Source organism: Spermophilus citellus, assembly GCF_964194105.1.
Source record: "Spermophilus citellus genome assembly, chromosome: 3".
NCBI lineage: Eukaryota > Metazoa > Chordata > Mammalia > Rodentia > Sciuridae > Spermophilus > Spermophilus citellus.
Genome location: NC_138184.1, coordinates 46,831,377 through 46,849,016, shown reverse-complemented (window position 1 = coordinate 46,849,016; position 17,640 = coordinate 46,831,377). Strand labels below are relative to the sequence as shown.

Below are 17,640 nucleotides of genomic sequence, written 5' to 3'. Positions count from 1 at the left end.
ATTATATTTAAAAATATATTTAAATCATATTGTAAAAAATAAATACATTACTTATTAATTTAATTACTTTAAGTAAAAATTAACTGTATTTTCCAAAATATGTATGCATAGGATTGCCAGTCTCATGCTGCAACAAATGTCCTTTTATGTAAACCAGTCTACCTGTACAAGGGACTGTGGAATTAACATTCAGGAATGGAACTGCTGGGTTCATTGATAAGTATTCCCAGATTTTCCTCCATAAAGCTTTGTCTTGTTTCTGCTCCCAGAGACCATGCATGAAAGGGTCTATTGCCCTCACCAATGTTCTAACTTTAAAATCTCTGCCAATGTGGTAGGTGAGAAATTATATGTGTCAAGTTTAAATCAATATTTCTCTAAGAAGATCCAATCTCTATAATTGGGTTGTCCAAGATGGTATCACTAGATACATGTGTCTGTTCAAATTTACATTTTAAATTAATTAAAAATATATAAAATTAAAAACTCAGCTCCTCAGTTGTGCTAGCCACATTTCAAGTGCTCACTGGCCACCTGTGTAGGCTTATGGTCTCTGAGACAGAGTAGGTATAAAACATTCCATCAAAGCTAGGCGCCTGTGGCCTATGCCTGTAATCCCAGCAACTCAGGAGGCCTCCTCAGGATGACAAGTTCAAGGCCAGCCTCAGCAACTTATCAAGACAATGTTTCAAAATCAAAATGAAAAGGGCTAAGGCTGTAGCTCAGTGGTAAAGTGCCCCTAGGTTCAATCTACAGAACCAAACAAGCAAATAAAAATAAAATAAAATAAAACATTCTATCATCGTGGAAAGCTCTCATGGGAGGGGCCGCTCCAGACCTGCCCTGTGGGATGGCTACATGTGGTTTAGGGTCACTTGAAACGCAGCTAGTCCTCACTGAGATGTGTTCTCAGTACATGATGCACACTGGATCTGGAAGACTTAGTATGGAAAAAGAAAGAATGTAAAATATCTACTTAATAATTTCCATACCAATTACATGATGGAATGCTCATATTCAGGTACAGTGACCTAAATATATTAAAATTAATTTTTCCTGTTTTTCTCACTTCTTTTAATGTGCCTACTAGGGGATTTAAAATAGGCATGTAGGTTGCATTCTGGGTCCACTAAACAATGCTGTTCTAGAGGGCACAGTGCTCTGCTGAGACCTAGATTTTAGCATTTTTCTTTTTAACAAGTAAATAATTGCAGTTAATATTGCTATAAAGAAAAATAGACTCGTCAAAAGAGAGGGGGGGAGAGAGAGAGAGAGAGAGAGAGAGAGAGAGAGAGAGAGAGAGAGAGAGAGAGAGAAATCTCTTTCCTCCTCGCCCTTCCCTGTTCCATGAAGACAGGCTGGGCAACAAAGGAGAAAGGGCTACAGCGATCCTGCTGACAAAGGACTAGCCCTGAAACGAACTAGTATACTCCCCACCTGGGCGGCCACAGGCAGGAAGCAGTGGCATCGCTGACTGAGCAGGGATTGATTTCCTGGTGGCTGTTAAAACAATGCACCAGAGAACAAAGTGCCTTCGAACTAAGAATAGACTAATGTCTCCAAATAAGATTTCCAGGACCCTGCAGGAATAAATTGCTTCTCTGCTCTGTCCCTACTCCACCTTCTACCCTTTGACCTGGCCTGGGCACAAATGTCCCCATCTCAGCAGGGTCTATGCATAGCTCTAAGTGAGCACTGAGAGGCACCTTGGAAAGGAGAGATCCAGAGAAAGATCCCTAAGGAGCTAACCCCACGATGGTTCTATAAGTTGAGATATGAAACAGATGTTCCTGTCACCCATATCTTTGGTTTCAGACATGAGGGAGAAGAAAACTTCTCACACAACCCAGAAAACTCATCGGAATAGGCTCTGTATTCTGAAAAGGCACTGAGTATCTAATTGTATGTGAACATAAGTTATCTGCTTTGGGGGAAAACATTAATTTTATTATTATTAGCTGTGAGCCTTTGGGTAACTGAACTAACCTCTCTGGGTCTCAGTTTCATAATCTTATCAACTAGAGAAGTTGGATAATACGAGTTTTCCTATCTCATCAAGGGTGAAAGTTCTGTGACCCTAAGCACATGTAAACAAGATAGCACCCATACCTTCATCTTTGTGGTCTCGCCCTTTTAGAAACACTCATTGGGCAGTTCACATGAGTCAGACTCTGAACCTGGCAGCAGCACCCAAACACAAAAAAAAACATCCCTTCCACTGGATTGATTTCTTAAGGGAGAGAGAGAAAGAGAGGGGAAAGGAAATGGAGTGAATAATTAGAGTAGAGCAGAGCCATTCACCTGGTGCTGTGGCCCTGAATGGAAATATTCACAACTGTTTGCAATTTTCTGAAAAGAATACTCAAAGATGCATGTACCCTCAAGGAGGCAGAGAGCTGGTGGTTTAGAGAAACTGGGATAGACCAAGTACCTTGCTAATGTTTCAGTATGCATAGAAGCCTGAAGAGTTAGCAACGAACAGAGTCCATAATATGCACATGAGAACAAATACCCAACGAACATGACCCTGAGCACCACTGGTGCAAAGCCCACCTCTCACCCACGGCAGTGATGAGCTGTGCAGGTGATTATTCCCTGCCTCTGGGCCTCCACCCACTTGCCCCTTCCATACATAGGAGATGACAAGCATTTAGTTGGCCAGGGTAAGATCATATCTGTCTGGCCTTGTACCACAATATCTGCCCAACAGGGTCTTAAGAGGATCAAATGAGACAACCCATGTAAGATACTCATCAATAGCCAAGCACTAAGAAGTCATAGAGAATAGTCATTTATCATGTGTTTATTGAGGACCTAATATGTGTCAGGCCTTGGGTTAAACTTTCTCATCACTTCATCATTTATTGCTCCTGTATTTATCCCCCAAACATGGCATAATGTTACACATAGTAGATACTCAATTAGTGCAGGTTAAGAGATGTTCTCTGTGGTAGAGCAGTTTAGTCCTTAGAAAACATGGATGCCCTCCCCTTCTCTCCATGGCTTGATCCTGTGACTTCCTCTGGCCAAGAGAATATAAGCGGAAGAAACAAGGTTCCAATTCTGAGAATACCTTAAAAGACATTGTGTGTTGCTGCTTGCTCCTCTGGAGCTTCTAATCTCTACTAGAGAACAATACACATGTGAACCCATGGGGGGCCAACCACCCTAGCCAATCTGTGCTCCTGTGAGCAGAAGAATAAATGCTTGCTTGTTACTATTTGCCACTGAATTTGGGGGTGGCTGTTACTCAGCAAAAGCTGATTGAAACAGTCCCCTTTACCCATATCTAGAGATTCCTTTCTCAGTTATCACTAAAGTGACATTTCAGAAATCAGGTCATTTTGTGCTTTTCTTTTCATTTCTTCTCCAGGCTGTTAATGGCCCATGCAAAAAAGATTAAAAAGGCGGTGGGGGGGATTTGGAGGGGGGCATCTAGACATTTGTCACAGAAACAGGTGCAAAGCTTATTTTCAGGCAGGGCCTGATAAATGAAAGGACAGGGTCACTGTTCATTACAGTGGGGTAAGCATGGTCAAAATGACAAGAAGGCTACAAACTGGACCTCAGATGTTCAGAGCCATTGATTCTACAGACCCCAAAGTGTAGGAAGGACTCATCTCAGACCATATGTGGTAGACCTATATATATATATATATATATATATATATTATAATGCATTTGAGGAAACCCATCCAACCTGAAATTCCAGGACTATGACTACCTAGGATGAACCTAATGTCTAAAAACAAACAAACAAAAATAAAAATAAACTATACAATTTAAAGAAAAATGGTTAGTGAAAAGTAATGGTACACGTGGTATGTGGATACGGAAAACATGATCCATTTCAGGTCTCCTTTTCCTACAAATCACAATCACAACCATAATAAGTATTTTGGAGCACCAACAAGCTGCACCATTTGAAGGACTTCACAGACACTATTTCACAAACAGAGCCCACAAGGCAGGAACTATTACATTCCCATTCTGCAGATGAGATAGCTAAGACCCAGAGAGGTAAGGAGCCTACATCAAGTCACAGAGTAAGGAACAGTAAGGATTTGAAATCAGGTTGGCAATCTCAGCATCGAGTTCAGCGATGTCTCTACTGCGCCTAGATGGAGAACCTAGCACCAGGAAAACCAGCATTACCCATAACTGACTGCAGAATCCGGAACTTGGACCCCAAGCTCCCAACCCCTGGTCCCGTGCTCTTGGTCCTGCTCCATAAGGAGCACTGTGGAGAGAACCTCTGGAGTTTATGGCAGAACCAGGTGGGGTCTTGTAGAAGCAAGGGAGAGAGGAGGTAAGCGTCATAGGAAGACCTGGCAGGCACGAGAAGGGGAAAGGAAACACACAGCCAAGCCCAGGCAGGTATGCCAGGGATGCAGAGAAGCTGGGTATGGATGAAGTTATGCAGAACAAGAAAGTTGCCAGAGCCCGGTGGCACCCAGGGGCTGCTTTTGGAGCTCTTTCTGAGAGAACTGCCCACCCAGCCAGCACTGGGAATGGTATAGTCACACTGTCTATATTTAGTTCCTAAAGCCACCCATTGTTTCTGTCCAGGTCAACTGTCGGGCCTCCACCCTGACCTTGTCCCCTGAGTCATACTTGAATGAGTGTTCTATCAAGAGGGACCTTTTCAGGATCTGCTTTGAATCAGCGCTTCTTTCCCTCCACAAAATCAAACCAGGTCCACATTTATCTCAGGACATAAGTACCTGGCGCCTCACCATTGCTAAGCCCTTACACACTAAGGAGTTACAGTCGCCGACAGGTCCTGGAGTCAATACAAGGTGGGACATGGATCGCGTTTGCTGAGTGCCAACCCTGCTAAGCACTATCGTGAGTGACCTCAGTTAATCCTCAGGACAGCACAGCAAAGTGGGCACTGTTTATCATCCCCATTGTAAAGAGGAGAAAATAGATTCAGAGAGGTTCAATGACACTCCTTGGATTGCACGGCCAGAAAAAGGCGGGTCTGGGACTCGCCTGTTGGGTTGTAAAGGCCATCTCTTCCCCACCACAACATCCCTCCCAGTTCTCCATAGGTACAGACCTACTTGGCCAATCTAACATGGGTTTATTATATCTTTAAAAGATGCTCCACACCTTGCTTCCCTCTTCTCCCTCCCATACTCAGACTCAATTCCCTAGAACCTTCCTCTGGAGATTCTCACAGCTAAGGAATCAAAACTCACTTGATAATATTTTCAAGAACAGCAGCTTGTTACATCTGGAGTACCAGTCAACATCCTTGGGAAATGAGTGCTTTAAAACACTCATTAATCATTTGACTTTGGAACAAGGCAGCCGAGAAAAGTAGTTTTTATTTTTTATGCAAGGGAGGTGCATGCCACAGACTCATATCAGAGCTAAAATGACTTTAGAGGTCTCACCATTAGACAGGTTGGGAAACTGAGTCCAGAGGAGGAGATGACATGTCATAGGTACCTCTTACTTAAGCACTAACTAGACCATACCAAGTATTCACCGAAATGGGATGACTTGACAAAGGACTAGAAAGTAGAGTGTCCCTGTAGATGCTAAACATGGTAGTCCTTGAAAGAGCCCCAGCATCCAAATCATCATGTAGCACCCCGCGGCTAAGGGTGTCATTTCTGGACCAATTCTGCCCAGGTTTAAAATCTGACTCACTAACCAGCCAGGTCTCCCTGGGCAAATTCTCTTCTCTGAACCTTAGTTTCACTATCTTCAAAATGGGAATGATAATAATAGCCAATCTCTCTAGTATTGTCAGAATTTCATAAGCTAATATGAGTAAAAAACTTAGTAGTGTGAATAGCATCTAATAAATGCCAGCTATTGTTGAACTATATTGTTATTAACCACTGCATTAACCTTCATTAACATGTAGCAAATAATTTAAACTGTTGTTAATTTTCATATCTCAAAAGCTCAAAAATTATCCGTCATCAAGTGAGCAAACAGTTGGGTGAGTGAGATGGGAACAGTGAAAACCAGGTCACACGAGAGGATGAATGTATGTCTGTATAACATCAGTTGAATAAAAAGGAAGCCCCCAAATAGGAAAATACACTTGTATGTCATATATCTGATAAGGGTTAAATATCCAGAATATATAGAGAACTCCTAAAACTCCACAACAAAACACAAACAGCCTGATTCAAAACTGGGCAAAGGACTTGCACAGACATTTTGCTAAAGAAAACATATATGTGGCCAATAATGCTTATGCAAAGATGTTCAACATCACTCAGAAAATAATAAGTGTGAGTTGACAAGGATGCAAAACAACAACAACAACAACAACAACAACAAAACTGGAACCCTGGTTGGTGCACACAGGTGGGGATGTCAAATAGTAAAGTTGTGGAAAAGAGTAGGGTCCTCAAAAATTAATAATTATGATCCTGAAATTATACTTTGGGGTATAGCACCCTAAAATTCAAAACAAGGTCTCAAAAGAGATATTTTTATACCCATCTTCACAGCAAGATTATTGACAATTGCCCAAAGACGAAAGCCACCCATGGGGTCCATTGAGCATGAAATGGCTAAGGAAAATGTGATATATATAGAAACTGGAATATTATTCAGCCCCCCCAAAATAAGGAAATACTGATGTATGCTATATCATGGATGAACCTTGAGGACACTCTGCAAAGTGAAATAAAGACAGTAACAAAAGACAAATACTGTTTGACTCAATATAGAGTAGTTAAAATCATAGAGACAGAAAATAGAATGGTGGTTGTCATTAGCTGGGGAAAGGGAGAAATTGAAAGTTACTGTTTAATGGATACAGTTTCCAGTTTTATAGAAAGAAAAAAGTTATAGATGAAGGGTAGTAATAGTTGTAGACTATTATGAATGTATTTATAACATTGAACTGGATACATAAAAATGGTCAAGATGACAAATTTAATGATATATGACTTTGAACACAATAAAGAGAACCAAAAAAAAAAAAGTATATCCATAATGGTCATGTACAAGAGTTAGAACCTGGATTACAAGAATCAGTCTTAGAAACATCATTCTGATGAGAGGAATAGAAAAAGCAAGAGGCATGGCCTTTAGAAAGTAGGTTTTTGAGCTAGTGTCATGGCGCACACCTGTAATCCCAGCAATTTAGGAGGCTGAAGCAGGAGGATAACAGAATTGAAGCCAGCCTTAACAACTTATCAAGACCTCAAATTAAAAAAAAAAAATTAAAAAGGGTGGCGGTGTAGCACTTCTGGGTTAATCTCTAGTACCACAAACTTGCAAAAGTAGTTTGGCTTACTCAAAACTTCAACAAACCTACCTCCAAATAAACAAATTCAGTAAATAAAAGGGACAAAGAATATAAGCTTCAAGACTCAACCATTCAACCCATAGAAACAAAACATCTGTAGCATTAACCCAAACCAAGAACCAGCACTCTGAGAGGTCTGAGTGTCCATTGATTTACCACCTGACTTCATCTTCCCAACCATAAACACATTCTAAACACAGAATCACTCTAGGGAAACCTACAAAAATTGGCCCAAGCAGAATAAACTTTCAAAACTGAGTCCAGCCATCTCCCAGCCCAAAGAAGAAAAGATAATCCTGGAAATCCACTTTGTGAATAAACAACAAGAACATCAAAGACAGAAGGCAGTTTTTCTCTCTTTTCCTTCCCATTAATTAAAATGGTTTATTCACTGAACTCAAAAGTACATGCCTGTAATCCCAGCAGCTCAGGAGGCTGAGGCAAGAAGATCACAAGTCCAAGACCAGCCTCAGCAACTTAGTGAGCCCTTGTCTCTCAAATTTTAAAAAAATAAAATAAAAAGGTCTGAGGATATAGATCAGTGTAAAGTGCCCTGGGTTCAATCCCCAGAACCTAAATAAATAAATAAATAAATAAATAAATAAATAACAGATCATTTGTTAAAAAAAAAAAATTTTTTTAAATGCTAGCATCATACAGCAAGGAGTGAACAGCTCTCTCCCCTTGCTGTCCTCCAATCACAGATGTTAGAGGAGGCACTAACAGGACACACGCCACTTTGCTCACCATCGAAACCACGTACAACACTCTGAGGTCTTAAACACCACCACGCAGCTCCTGGTTCATAATGAAGGGAGGCAGGACTCTGGCTCCATCACCCAGGTGATTTTAATAGCAGCTCATTGCTCAGTTCCTTGGGAGGTGAGAAGACCTCTAAGCCCACCCACACCTCCAATCCTAGCTCCTTGTAGAGAGTTGGCTTGGAGTCAGGAGCCATCCATCCCTGGCTCAGCAGCAGCAGGGAGCTTACCTGCGCCCGGACAAAGAAGCAGCACCACACCATAGGGCGCTCTGACCTCATCCACCCGGACTCCCCGGGCCCCTAACTGCGGCAGACCCTTGCAGACTGGATTCTCTGAGTGAGGCTGAGCATGGTTTCCCTGAAGGAACTCCTCCCCGCCACTGGGGCTGTATGACAGGAAGTGACAGGGGCCATCAGTTACAAGTGTCAGAAGCTGAGAGCACACCAGCCCAGGGCTCCCAACCTCTGGCAGTTTCCTCAGCGGTTGCAGCTGCTCTTTCAGAGCACTCTGCCTTTTGGCATACAAAAGTACACCAGAAATTCAGTTTCTGGCTGACAGTGCCCTGCCTATTAGAAGCAAACAGTGCTCACTAAGTTCCCACCTAAAGCCGTGCTGGGTGTCCCTGCAGCTCTAGGGTGGTGCTGCCTCATGTCTGGATCTTTCAGACCCAAATGTTAGGATGAAATGACAAGAAAGCATTATTAGGAAAGGGGTGCAGGAAGGAGAGTTTTGGGTATTCAAAGAGGAAATCAATGGTCCCCTTGAACTTCACCCAGAATCAGCAGTCTTGCCCAGGACACAGAGCATATACTGAGTGCCCAATTTAAAAGCAACTACACACCCATCCGTTTCTTTCTTGTTACTTACACAAATCTGGCATCTTCCCTTCAGAGCTCTTTCAAAATAGCTGCTTCTGGAAACCTCCCTTTCGGCTTTTGTCAAGGATAACAAGAGGCTTTCCTGCTCTCCTCAGAGTTATGATAGGAGTAACTCCAGGCAGACGTTTCTCATTTTGTGGACTAAGACTTTCACCAAAATGAACAGCTTGCACCAGTCCTGCTTTTTACAACCCAAACTCCGCTTGGGCAAGGTAGATGGTCTCACTGAGACCTATGAGGCTTCAGGGGGTAAAACTCTGTGGATATAACCGTCCCCACAGTACCAGTACCTCCCCCTCCCTGTACAGTGGCAATGGGTCTCAAGCCCAAGGAGACCTAAACCCCCAGTGAGTTTTCATTTATTCTTTTTTTTTTAAGTCCTCCAATGGAGTAAAATTTGATTTGCAAAATTCTTCCTAACTGGAAGGTTCAGCTGCAAAGGTTTAGCTCAGGGTTGCATGAGGCCTTCTCACAAATGCCACAGATCTAGAAGAGGCTTCATTTTTTCTCTCTCTCTGAGTCAGGGGATACAGCAAGGTGAAGAGATTCATGTAGATAACAAGCTTCTGGTCTAACAAAAGAAGACTCAATTCAAGGATTGACTTTGGAGCTTATAAAGAAGCTGGCCCATCCCATTCCTGTTGCCAGGGATTTGCAAAAACTACTGAGAGAGCCAAGAAATAAATAAGTCTGGTGAATTCATTTTTAATGGGTACAAAGTCTGGGAAGTCTTCTCAAAGCAGGAGATGCAGGAGCAGGTCTGGGGCCAGCATGCTCAAAGCAGAACAGTCAAAGGCCACCTGGGGGAGGTGCAGAACTCACAGGCACTTCAAAAGAAATGCAAATACTTAGATCTGGAGGCTGCACTGGCAGAGTAGGGTCCTACTTCCAGGGGTGTGAGGGGTCACACCTGTTTGAAGAAAGAAGGAAGTGAAATCACTATTAAAAGAGCTCTCGCCTTTTAGGCAAGCATCTGGGTCACCCTAGGGCTGGCACCTGGAAGTCCTCAAATTCCTATAGTAGTGCCTACCAAAAGATGGATTAAAGATCATCCTTGGGATTCCCTACTTCCCACAGCCTGCCACCCCACAAAGCAAGTGAGGTTGAGTAGTGGCTGGAGGGGGCAAGGGCTTCTTGTTCCAGCCTCCCACACAGCTTCCCAGATTTGTCCAAGCCAGTCAATAATCTGAGATTAGCTAGCTTTGGGGACAACTCAGCTAATGAAGAATAACAGTGTTCTGGGGATCCCTGGAAGGTTCTCTAAGCCCAGCCCCTTCCCTCCTGGAGGATCTGCAAACAAGCCACTTCAAAGGGCCAGCCTCACCTCTGTGAGCATCCAAGGGAAATGAGATGACCAGAGCACACTACAGTTTGAATCTTTTTAGTGGAGGGAGAGTATATTCACCTTAACTAATCCTAGAATGAGTCAATCTAACTTCCGGCTGTTGACTATGAATGGGAAAGAAGAACTGAAACCGTGGGTTGTAGCACTTCATGGAAGAGGTGAGACTTAAGTGGGCTTCAGGGCTGGTAGCAGTAGAGAAGAAAGGAGGGAGGGAGACAGGAAGGGAGAAAGTGCCAGAAGACACCCTGCCAAGGGAGAGGGGCAAAGCCTGAAAACAGGAAGAAAGACCAGGGCACAGCCATTTCCTCTGCAGCAGCTCTCACTCTGACCAGAACTAAAAACTCCAGTTATGAAACTGGTCCATCAACATGGCATCTCAAGAAGAAAATTTCAGTAATAAGAAGCTCCTGACCTGCAGAGTTCAAATCTATTTTGGGTTGCAGAATGGCAGCTCAAAAGGAACAGAAATTTTCTCTGTGGCATCTAAGATACTAACAAGTATTCAAATGTGTTTTTTCTACTGGTTTTTAAACTTTAAAAGTAACAGTGTCGGGCTAGGATTGTAGCTCAGTGGTATAAGTGCTTGCCTAGCAAGTGTGAGGCACTGGGTTCAATCCTCAGCACCACATAAGAATAAATAAAATAAAGGTATTGTGTCCATCTACAATTAAAAAACACTTTTTAAAAAAAGTAACAGTGTCATCTAATACAGTCAAGCCATAGGGAAGAATATACAGTAAAATGTGAGTCTTCCTAAAGGCACTTTGCCAGAGACACTGGGGTTAAAGCCAGCTACAGATAGGAGGGCATAAACCCAAATGCCTGCAGGGTGGGAAAGGGGTGGGGGATGGGAATGATAAAGTACCTGAAAGCAAAGGCCCAGGGACACTGGGGCACCACCGAGAATGGGGCAAATTGGCCCAGGGGCAATTGGCCCAGGGTGACCAGACATTCCAGCTTTCACAAGAGAAATCCCAGCTTATAATAAAATCTTCCAATTTTCACAACTATTCATCATTGTAAAAAATCCTATAAAGGCCACACATCACGGTGCTAGCTAGATTTGTCCCAAGGGCTACCAGTTTGCAACCTATGGTGGCAATTCTTCCAGGAACTTCCTTCTGTCTAAACACACTGGTTTCTAATTTGTTAGTTGGTTGGTTTTGTTTTGTTTCCTAAAAACGGGATGACAACATTGTTTAACCACTTATAATCACATAAGAGCTGGGGTATCTTTCATGTCATACAGAGTTTCAACCTCTCGCTGCAGGGTACACCATGGCATGGAAGAATGAGCCTTCACTCATTTAGCCCCTGCTCCCTAGATGCCCTGCAAACATGGCAAATGCATGAAATGATTCTCAGCTGTTCATTTCTTTCACCTTTGCTAATGTTAAACTTCACTCATGATGAAACTACACCTGAGCCAAGTGCAGTGGTCCACACCTGCAATCCCAGTAATGTGGGAGGCTAAAGCAAGAAGATCTGAGTACAAAGCCAGCCTCAGCAACTTAGCAAGGCCCTAACCAACTTAGGGAGACTCTGTCTCAAAATAAAATATAAAAAAAGGGGACTGGGGATATAGCTCAGTTGGTAGAGTGCGTGCCTTGCATGCACAAGGCCCTGAGTTCAACTCCCAGCACCACAAAAAAAACCAAACAACAAAAAAAAAATTGTGTGTGTGTGTGTGTGTGTGTGTGTGTGTGTGTGTGTGTGTGTATGTAGGCTGGGGATGTGGCTCAGTGGTTAAGTGTCCCTGGGTTCGATCTTCAGTACCAAAAGAAAAGAAAGACAGAAACTGCACCTGTGAGCAGTTAATGAAGCGTCATACAGCCACAGTGACTTTATGTGACTGAAGATTTCTGATATTTTAACATGAGCCCTTATCATATATTTTTTTGTTTGATCTTCACAACTGTCCCAAGGTAAACTTTATTATCTCTACTTTGCAGATTTTTAAAAACAGAGACTCGAAAAGGTAACATGAGCCTACCTAATGCACAGGCCTAGTAATGGGGAGTTCAGTCAGGAGGGGAACTCTGAGGGTTGACTTCAGAGTTCCTGCTTCCTACAAGCCTCCAGCCCCAACCCCCAATAGCCAGCCAGAAACCTGATTTAGAATATTCCAGAATCTGAAAAATTGGACCAAAACCACTAGAGAAGACAAGGGTTGCTACCAATGAGACAATTCACTTGCCTATTGAAAAGAAAAGCTTCCTTTTAAAGCCCTAAACCACATTCATCCAAGGTCAATGCTACATACATTTAAGAGAAATCTTATATGAAAAAAAAAACACCAGGGGCTGGGATTGTGGCTTAGCGGTAGAGCGCTTGCCTAGCACGGGCGGGACCCAGGTTCGATCCTCAGCACCATATAAAAATAATAATAATAAAGGCATTGTGTTGTGTCCATCTACACCTAAAAAAGTAAATATTAAAGAGCGAGAGAGAGAGAGAGAGAGAGAGAGAGAGAGAGAGAGAGAGAACAGAATGGAAGCAAATTTTTAAAAAAAAGAAAAAGAAAAAAAAACTCAAACAACAACAAAAAAGAAACCGACCATGAAATTGTGGGGGTGTAAGTTCTCAGGGTATGATATTTTCTTTAAGTGTGTGGAGGTGAATCATATTTCTATATGGGAAACTACCTACAAGGTACCTACAATGCAAAGACTGGCCCCTATGTTCTTATACTTGGTTAAATAACTAATCTGGTATCTTTGGACTCCAAAGAGACCAGCATCAAAATGGAGAATTAGTTAAAATGCCACCAAATACTTGGAGACATCGCTGGAGCCTGAGTAGCTATGTTTCCTGTGCTGATAGCTGAGAGCATTCTCAGTTGAGAAGTTCGGGCAGTTTACTCACTGCAGATATTGTCAGAAACATACTCATCGGGGCTATGAAATTTCTATTTGCATAAAACAAAAAGGTTAGAATTTGACAGAATTCCTTCTTTGTTAAAAGTTAGCAAGGAAGGGCAGTTCTTACCATCTGAATTCATTCTGATTCTTTAATTTTTCCCCCATTTGTACCCTAGGTGCCACAGATGTCACAAAATCTGAGAGTTGGAAGGTAGCATCAAAATCCTTAACCATATCCCATTTGATGCCTAAAATTTGTAAATAATTCTGCAAACTGAATTGAAAAAGAAGCAAAATAATCTCAGTAGAAATGGGGTGATAGCAGTGATGAAATGAAAATGGTCTGTTGCCCATTGATTTAACCAATTTTAACATCAGGAAACTATTATTCACAGATCTTAGGCTTCTGAAACCGTGGTAAAACTAGGAAATCCAAGAATCTATGCTATGATTGAGAGGGGAGGAATAGCAACACTCTGTGGTGTTGTTAGATTGGTAGAAAGATAACACACAGCAAGAAAGAAATAAAAAGAACTTCAAAACATGTAGGTGGTCAAACATTTTTTTTAAAGCCCACAGATCAATTTTTAATTTTTTAAATATTTATTTATTTACTTATTTACTTGATACAGGGTCTCAAACTCCTACGTTCAAGCTATCTTCCTGCCTCTGCCTCCTGGCTGCAGTCATATATTTTCATTGAATGTCTTCCTGTTTGCTCCTTCCTGCTAGAAGTATGATTGATCCATGCAAAATCTGTACAGCTACTCTACCATGAACTGTGGACAAAAGGGAGGTCTAGACATTATCCCCAGGGCAGGACCAACCAGATGCAAGGGGATTTAACTCAAGAGATTCTGAACATTTGAACATGCTGATGCTCTTATGGAGCCCTGCTTAATATCCCAGCTCAAGGAGATTACAAAGTGATGAGAAGAATGTGGGAACAGACCTGGGTGCCCAAGGTCAAGAATGAACAAATAGAAAAGTCTTCATCTATGGTTTCAACACAGGAACTAAAGATAAATGATGTTCCAAGACAGGAGTCTCAATGGATGGCTAACCAGGGTAATCTTGAGTGCTTATCTAGCTGATTTTGTTGAGAGCAATCATCTATGTGCTGTATTTTCTCTCTAAACAAACCTGAACTTTTATAACCAAATTCCTTGCATTATTTTAGCAAGTGATACATAAAGAGCTATTTTAAAAAGTGAACATGAGGGGCTGTGGTTATGGCTCAGGGGTAGAGCACTCACCTAGCATGTGAGAGATGCTGGGTTCCATCCTCAGCACCACATAAAAATAAATAAATAAAATAAAGGTACTGTGTCCAACTACAACTAAAAAAATAATAATAAATCAATAAACAACAACAAAAAAAGAAAGTGAACATGAAGCAAGGAAAGCCACCTTCTGATAGAGGCTGAGGAGCAGGGGGAGGAATTTCTCCATGGAGCAGTTGGGTATCACTTGCAAATAAGCTCATTTGATTTATTTCTTAGAAATATGAGACTTCTGGGTACAGCTTTTTCAAGGGATTGATTGTCAGGTCCCCTTCCTTATACTATCAGTTAAAAGTGAAACTCCTGTAGGTTGCTGACCTCTGCCCAATTCTTAAGAAGAAAAAAGTCTTAAAAACTGATTAGCTGATATCTTTCAGCCAAAGAGCTGCCTTACTTGGAAATGAGACTTACTATTTGGCATTATATTGTTAAAAACTGGCTGGGAGTGGAAACTCTGAATATGGGGGCAGAGATGGTATTTCTGACACTTAAATGAACATTCAGGAGGATTTTAAGTAGTTTGCTTATATCAAAAACAACTTGAAGGCTGGGGCTGTAGCTCAGTGGCAGAGCACTTGCCTCGCATGTATGAGGCACTGGGTTCAATCCTTAGCACAACATAAAAAAAACTAAACAAATAAAGGCATGCTGTCCATCTATGACTATAAAAAATTTTTTAATTAAAAAATACACTGAATTCCTGAGTTAAAATAAAGCAAAAATCATTGTTATTGAAAAGTTTCTCACCATCATTTTAACTCTAGATTCCTCTTTAAGGATAGTTTCTGGAAATGACAGTCTAGCTAGAAAGATGAGTGGTAAATAAATATAGGGGCTCAGTAATATTTTTCGGCTCTGCCAGGAATTTACTGATAGGATGACCTGTGAAGTCATTTCACTCTCTTGACCCTTAGTTTCCTCATTTGTAAAACAGAAATGCTTCCTCTGTTCATCACGGGTTGAAGGGAGGACTATAGGATACTAATTGACATATATTTAAAGTCAGAACAAAAGATGATCGGGACATCAGGGGTACCATATTATTCTACTTTTGTGTAGGTTTTAATTTTTCCATACTAGAAATTTTTTAAAGATAAAACAGAGTAATAACTTCTTATTTTTTCCCAAACAAAAAAGGAAGTTTCTTGATGTTATAATGGATTAATTTTCCTCTTAGCGAGTTGGAAAGGTGGTAAGTAAATCTGAAATGGTTTAATTTTTACCCTGATTTATGAGAGCAATCAATTGGGCATCTAATAATAAACAACAATAGAGCCAGGCGCAGTTGCACATGCAAGTAATCCCAACGGCTCAAGAGGCTGAGGCAGGAGGATCATGAGTTCAAAGCCAGCTTCAGCAAAAGCGAGGCACTAAGCAACTCAGTGAGACCCTGTCTCCAAAAAAAAAAAAATACAAAATAGGGGTGGGGATGTGGCTCAATGGTCAGGTGCCCCTGAGTTCAATATCCGGAATCCAAAAAAAAAAAAAGGCAATAGAAATGAGCTGTGTCCCATTTCCCCTCTTCCTTCCAACAGGAAAAATTAGAGGGTGGTTAAAACTTAAGCCATATATATATTTTTAATATTATAATGCTGACTTCCCTGGAATTGCTATGTTCATCTAAAAAGCTAAAGAGTTCTAAGAAAATTCCCTCAAGAAAATACCAAAGAGACTGAACATCCTGTGTCCTCCCATAACTCAACATTCACACGACAATGACAATGACATGACATGACAATGAAAGTGGTTTTTTTGTTTTGTGTGTGTTCACATGTACTTGAAGAATACGTATTGCCACTTTTCACCACTTAAATCAAAATCAGAAAGAAATCATCACACACCACTGACCTGGCAGGAGGCTCCTTCCAGTCAGGGCTCTGCCCTGGAGTCTGTCTCTTTAAATTAGACTTCCTGGTGAGAGGAGGGATTTCCGCATGTAGCTTCCTGGAGACCACATACCATAAACAATAAACTGTGCAGCAGAATTATGGACAATAAGCTCCACGTGGCATAACAAAAAGCAATTATAAACACGGACAATGGCTAGGGCATTTCCAGCAGGAATACAAATCTGTGATAAACACCAGGGAAATATGTTACCTGCACACCTGCAGGAACTTGAGATTCTTAAAAACATCTCCTAGCCTCTCAACATAGTGAGAAAGAGCTGCTTCCAGATTCAGTACTACTGCTGCTGCTGCTGCTTCTTCTTCTTCTTCTTCTTTTTTTTTTTTTTTTTTTTTTTTTTAAGAATCATTCCTCTAAGAGGAAAGCAGCCAGGCTGTTTCTAAAGTGCCACTACATAGCAAATGAATTTTGCTGAGCCCAGTGACTCCAGACGTCACTTCTTCAGTGTGTTTCTGCAAAGGCCATGGGGCAAGTATGAATGCCTGGCAGGGGCACTCCCTCCCTAGGTTGAGGGAAGCCTCCTACTCAGGAGCTACAGCCCACATTCTACCAAAGGAGATAAAGAGTACCACACACCTGCTTCCCAGCCCCGCCCCCTTGCAGTTATGAGTTAGCTTTGGCCAATCTGCTACTCCCACCCTCAACTTGGCTGGGATATTGGGCAGCAGAGATGCTTCAGACCTCGATCTGGGAGGGTGGCAGATGCTCGCTAAACCAATGTTGGTTCGTGGTGCAAATCGAGCCATCTATCCTGCCTAGCAATAATAGCAATGGGGTGGTGTAATTTAGAGGTTGTTCCTGGTTCCCTGATTCTTCCAAATTTCTCTGAGCTACCCCGGACCCTTGAGTCATTTTCTGCTTAACTCAGTCAAAACTGGGTTTTGTTGTTGGGGTTGGCTCATGTACACACAGAAGACAGGACAAGTGAAAGTTGAAGTAGTCCGGAAACCAATGGCACAGAATGATTCTGAGCTCAAGGACTGAACAGCTTCTGCCACACTTGAAAACACAGTTGCTTGGTTTAAAGCCCTGCATCACTTGGCCTTGGTCTTCCTCTTGAACCTTAACTCATTCTTCTCTTCTGACCTCCCAAGCTGAGGTCACACTTTCTGTCCCTCATGAGAGTACCCCTGCCTCTTTGCATTTGCTATCCCTTCTCTCCAGAAAGCTTTCCTCCAGCTCTTCACTCACAGCACTGTCCTTTAATCTGTTTACAAGAGGGCCTCCCTGACCTGGTTGTTTAAGGCTGAGGCCCCACAGCCCATCATATTATTCTCTGTTGATTTCCCTCCTGCCACTTATTTCATTTCATTATT

The 17,640-nt window shown here is 41.9% G+C and overlaps 1 protein-coding gene across 3 annotated transcripts in view; it reads right to left on the bottom strand.

Annotated features, from left to right (window-relative positions):
- The window catches only part of ARHGEF3 (Rho guanine nucleotide exchange factor 3), a 276,854-nt gene that overhangs the window by 172,425 nt on the left and 86,789 nt on the right, over positions 1-17,640 (bottom strand). The window contains exon 1 of one of the 3 annotated variants that reach the window (XM_081283738.1): positions 8,277-8,416. The exons of the other annotated variants lie outside the window; for them this stretch is intronic. Within the exon in view, the coding sequence (XP_081139864.1) occupies positions 8,277-8,327 (51 nt within the window). The 5' untranslated portion in view covers positions 8,328-8,416. Of the gene's footprint in view, positions 1-8,276; positions 8,417-17,640 lie in introns of those variants that run through there. 3 annotated transcript variants of the gene reach the window in all.